Below are 5,167 nucleotides of genomic sequence, written 5' to 3'. Positions count from 1 at the left end.
GACCTTTTGACCTATGTTTACTAAAGCTTTTTTACTCAGTACAGTGTACCCTATACACCATATAAATATTAAATTTTTTTTTTTTTTGAACACCCTGTATATTTTAGCAACGTTTATTTGCGGTATAAGGAATTAAGTGGTAAGGACTTGTCTGTTCTTAGTTTCTTTATTTAGAAGCTAGTTAAAATACTTTGACATATACAATATAGATGTAGTGATTCAGATAAATAAGTGCTGTTAAACATATGGGTGGCTGATCGAATCGTGAAACACATTTGATATGTGCGGTTCGAAGATAGTATTGCATAAATATTTAAAAATCTTTAATTTCGGGCGGGGGGCAATCGCTGGATCGATTAAAAAGATAACAATTGATACTGAAAAACTCCGTCACACGCAAAATGACTTCTAAAAGCGAATAAGTTATCTACCTGGTATTATACTTGTATAACATCGTAATTTATAAATAACAACAGACACATGGCCGGCTGATTGTATTCAAAATTTTTTTTTTTGTTCAACATTATGTCTATATAAAAATGTTCCGTACACGATGTGGTATGTAAAATTTGTCGTTAGCAGCTCAACGAAGGTCACTTATCGTAACATCACGAGTGAAATTTTTAATTTCTGTATTATGTCTTGAATACTAACAACGCGAACATGTTCGCTTACCTTTAGCATGAAAAAAAAAACATTTGTGACTTAATATGAGTAATAATTGCGATCAAATTAGGCCTTAAAAAAATTAATTTGATCTTACAACTTCGAAACAATTTTTATCTTTTTTTTTGTCTAAAATTATGTTTGCAATAATTTCGTTTTTTTCCTCCTAATATTAATAGTCTTAGCATATAATTTATATAGTTTCGTATTACGCGATTAAGAAGTTAAAGATTAAAGTGAATGGGCTATCTAATCTTTCTCGGAATTAATAGTGTCATTACGCATAAGCAAGTTCAATGTCGCAACAATAGTGTAATTCAGTGGCATAAGCAATACGGCAAGGTTTGATGTCTATTTTAATATCCAAACTCCACCGACATTCGTAACTCATAAGAAACACTTCTAAATCACGCTTACCTCTAATTATGCCACGTGATTATAGAGATTATAGGTTAGTTTAGTTAAATTACATATGTATTAATAATTTGTAATTCATGCTCAGGTTAGCCATGCACGCTACTGTAATCGATTCTGTATCAAACAATTTACAACTTGAGTATGGAACAAACAGCTCAAATGATCCGTGTAAATGTTCATCGCGGACCAAGACGAGTATCATTTACAAATTTGGATGCGAAGAAACGTAATATAGTAATCGCTATATTACATTTGATATTCTTCATTTCATCCAACAGTAACTACACACGTGTAAATATAATATACACCTATCTACAACAGAAATCTATTAAACTACATAGTGCCGCTATGCTCCCTGCATTTCTTGCACCCTCTTACACGAGGGCATCTCAATATTTTTAGCTTTGAAAAATAATTCTTGATCTCCAAAATTCCTTGCCTTCCACATCATTGTTTCCCCTAAACAGTACAACAATTCGTGTTTAAAGTCTAAATATATACAACATTTGAATACTAGAACAAATAAACAATAATGAAATACTTACTATAGCTTTTCTCTCTATAACAGGCATGTCTTAAATTATTCAGGTATTCTTCTTCCACAGAAATTTCCAGCCTCCGTAAGCTGCCTTGATATTCAGTGTGAAAGTTTTCTTTAACATAGTATGGTACCTTTAATCCTTGAGTTGTTCTCGGTACGGAATATTTTCTACAGAGGAAATAAAACGTAAGTATAATTACTATCACCAATTTGTTATAAGCATTTGAAATAAATTATTAACATACTTACGCGTTAGAATGCAAGCTGTATACAGGATCTGATATGAAAAAACTGCTCATCATAGTTAATAATATTAATAACAGGACAGGTAACATTTGAAGGAATGTGGTGTATCCATTTGCTTGCTAAAAATTATGATTTGATGTCATTCATATCACTGATAGTAGGTAAGAAGAATGTATAAATAAACATTTCGTTCTATTTTTATACCTGAGAATGTGCATGCTGAGCTTGTACATCTTGCTGTCTCATCCATCTTCCACCAGGACGTCTCATATAAAATTCCTGTTGCGGGAATCCACCGCCAAAGAATATATTAAACAATTCTTCTGCTGTAATATCAGCTGTAAAAAATTTATTATATTTAATAATATATTACAAATATTTGTAACAACTAGGTCTATTTTGACATTACTTTCAAACCCTCTTGTATAATTATAATGCGAATGATTTTGGCGGCTATGAGCATTCTGCACTCTTTCTTCCTCAGACCCATACATGTCGTATTGTTTCCTCTTCTCTGCATCAGTGAGAATAGCAACAGCATTTCCGATAGCTATGTGCAAAGTATATTATGTACAGTGATATTCATTATGAAACTATATCAAAATTATACTTTAACACAGTTCATTTACCTTTAAAGGCCTCAGCTGAACCTGGAGCTTTATTTTTATCAGGATGTAATTGAAGTGCTAGCTTTTTATATGCCTTTTTGATATCACTATCGGTTGCTTCTTTAGTTACACTCAAAATTTCATAATAATCTTTGCTCTTCTTAATTCTATAATTAAAGCAATTACGTTTATGTTAACAATTCCATTATAAGAGACAAAGGAATATGTTTTATTTATTTCAAATTATAAACAGTTGATATATCTGGAGATGACAAACACAAGTAACTTTTTGTGATTAATCATAACAAATGGTATTACATGTACATTTATTTATATTGTGAATATTAACTTAATTTCATTAACAAGTACATAATAGTATTATAAATTTAAGAACTCCTCTGTCACAAGAACTATTGCATTGCAACACTATCGACACACTTATGACCATTGTGATGAAAAATTAAAGATGCTTTGACATAATAAATGTAGGATTTAAATAGGTATTGAAATATTTGAAAATAGAACATCTATAGCACACAAGGATATGGCACCTTAAAGGATACCTTGTCTGCTTTATCATATGCAGAATCAGCAGTGAACATATAGAAATTTATGTCACACATGTACCTTATAACATGCTCAAGTTGTTCCTTTGTATAATCAGCAGAAGCTTGAACTTGTGGAGTTTCTTTAGGTGCTGTTTGACGTTTTCTAACAGTAGGTTCAGACTCTGTCTTTTGATTTTGTTTTGAAAACATTGCCACTTTTGCTAATACATCTGTGAATATAAGTCAGTAACATCAAGGTATTTTTAATTTATCGAAACTATGCAATTTTCTTCCTTTTTTTTCTTCTAATTTCTTTTTGAATCAAGTTCAGAAATACATTTAAATACAATATAAATAAAATATAAATAAAAAAATAGTGTCCAAGTAAAAAAATTTCATTTTTGTGTAATTATATGAAGTATATTGTTACAAACATTTCATAATAAACCTTAAAATGGTTTCTTAACAAATTAACGACAGTGTACCTTATCCTGAAGCTATATAATCGCATATACGACAGAAATGTCATATAATATGACAACCCCAAAGGATAGGTGATATAAAAGGTATACATAGACTGGAGGGTGGGAAGAATCGATTAATGTGTTACCTACAAAACACTGACGTGGATTTTCTATTAGCTTACCTTCAGCCTTCTTCGTTGGATAAAGTTTCTGTGCTTTACGTATAAATTTTTCGGCCTCATCGTACTTCTTTTCCCGAAGATATCGTTCAGCGAGTTCCATGCACCGCTCTGCCTCATCCTTATTGCTGTCCATGGTATTTTATCGAAAAATGAACTATGGTTTTTCTTAACGCAATGACAGAGCAGAATCGTAAATAAATTCGACAACTCCACTAATTCTCCGCCATAGCAATTTAATAAATTACGTCACGAACACGCTACGAAGTCATAGAATACTTTTACAAAGACGATACTCCGACATTTTTTAGGTCCCGATAGGAGGTAAACTGGCGCCACCAAAGGGAAGTAGGTGAACTACTAGATAGCTTTTCCCGTTTTTCAGGCACAATAATGAAAAAAAAACACATAATGATTATGCATTTCGTAATCAGGGGACGTAAATAGGTACCTTTGCGTTTCATGGACCAATAAAAAGAATGAACTAATTTAGGAACCCTCGATTACCGTCATCGATGAGAAAACGTCCAAGTTTGTCAATATTAATCATTATTTTTCATAAATGCTTAATTAATACGATTCTTTACTTATTAATACTATCATATACTGTTTTAATAAGTCAAATTTATCGTTTTTATGAATTTTCTTTAGTCAGTGGCGCCATTTAGCAGCAATAGTGGTAACTATTTTTTCTACAAACTTGGGTGTTTTACCACCGATGGCGACACTGGTGTCAAACTTTGAGGGTTCTGATCCAAGCTGATTTATTTTATATCGTGTACCTTTTCTTTTACATAACATCTTTGTTTTTTGCAATCTTAATTCTTTTAATTATTTCTTTATATTTAAGTCACAGGTTTTCGATACTTTTTTCTTGGTTCATGAAATGCTATGTAGGTACTTATGAATAATGTTTAATGATGATTGGTAAATAATAAGTATGAAATATTTAGAAGCGTCAATAAAATGTGTTTTATTAATATTTAGGATCTGTAAGTAGATGCCACAGGAGTAGTTACAATGCGTACTTTCATTTCTTAATAAAATATGAAATATGATAGTAAAACAATTACAGCAGTATCAAGTTTAAATCTCATATAAATTATGTTTAATCCTTATTCTATTGGCATGGTTTGTTGGCAGATATTCATTAACTATAATTGCATTGGTTGGCAGAGTCGTAGGTATGTTAGCACCTTTGGAACGCATTAGACACGCTGAAAAAGAAAACTCAATATATTACATAACATTCAATGCGTTATAGATTAAATAAATATTAATGAGAATAAATATTTACTGGATGAGGTGGTCGTGGGGGAGGAACATATACTGGCCGGGTAGCTTCAGCCTCTGGGTCTGCTTCACGACGAAGACGCTACGGAAAGCAATAAAGTTAAAATTAAATATTTTGTTATTATTTCTTAAAACAAATTTTATGTATGTATTAAGTATATACTTACTGGGTGAGGTGGTCGTGGGGGAGGAACATATACTGGCC

General features: G+C 31.6%; 2 protein-coding genes across 3 annotated transcripts in view; both read right to left on the bottom strand.

Annotated features, from left to right (window-relative positions):
- Window positions 1–147: 147 nt before the first annotated feature.
- LOC128888930 (dnaJ homolog subfamily B member 12) lies at window positions 148–3,914 on the bottom strand. Its single transcript, XM_054146154.1, has 8 exons — window positions 3,673–3,914; window positions 3,106–3,256; window positions 2,500–2,645; window positions 2,280–2,420; window positions 2,075–2,208; window positions 1,874–1,989; window positions 1,629–1,792; window positions 148–1,542 (listed from the first exon to the last, which is right to left on the bottom strand). Exons 1-8 carry the CDS (start codon window positions 3,803–3,805, stop codon window positions 1,430–1,432), a joined length of 1,098 nt encoding a protein of 365 aa, XP_054002129.1. The 5' UTR covers window positions 3,806–3,914; the 3' UTR covers window positions 148–1,429.
- Window positions 3,915–4,617: 703 nt separating this feature from the next.
- Window positions 4,618–5,167, bottom strand: part of LOC128888929 (homeotic protein Sex combs reduced) — a 252,696-nt gene continuing 252,146 nt past the window's right edge. Inside the window, exons 1-3 of one of the 2 annotated variants that reach the window (XR_008460345.1) lie at window positions 5,130–5,167; window positions 4,967–5,044; window positions 4,618–4,886 (exon numbers count right to left, since the gene is read on the bottom strand). The exon at window positions 5,130–5,167 is cut by the window's right edge and continues 12 nt beyond it. Coding sequence is in view for 1 of the 2 variants with exons in the window: in XM_054146153.1 (XP_054002128.1) it covers window positions 4,878–4,886; window positions 4,967–5,044 (87 nt within the window). In the remaining variant the exon portion in view is untranslated. The remainder of the gene's footprint in view (window positions 4,887–4,966; window positions 5,045–5,129) is intronic. The other variant, XM_054146153.1, reaches the window with a different exon arrangement.

The sequence above is a fragment of the Hylaeus anthracinus genome, unplaced genomic scaffold, assembly GCF_026225885.1.
Source record: "Hylaeus anthracinus isolate JK02 unplaced genomic scaffold, UHH_iyHylAnth1.0_haploid 11994, whole genome shotgun sequence".
In the NCBI taxonomy this organism is placed as follows: Eukaryota; Metazoa; Arthropoda; class Insecta; order Hymenoptera; family Colletidae; genus Hylaeus; species Hylaeus anthracinus.
Note: the sequence above shows the minus strand (reverse complement) of the source record. Positions and strands in the feature narration are given on the sequence as shown.

Bases quoted from the DNA above. Each gene is read 5' to 3' on its own strand.
- LOC128888930 (XM_054146154.1), bottom strand. From the start codon at position 3,805: ATGGACAGCAATAAGGATGAGGCAGAGCGGTGCATGGAACTCGCTGAA. The intron at 2,421-2,499 runs GTAAATGAACTG...CTTTGCACATAG, and splicing joins TTCAGCTGAGGCCTTTAAAG to CTATCGGAAATGCTGTTGCT. The intron at 1,543-1,628 runs GTAAGTATTTCA...TGTACTGTTTAG, and splicing joins TTATAGAGAGAAAAGCTATA to GGGAAACAATGATGTGGAAG.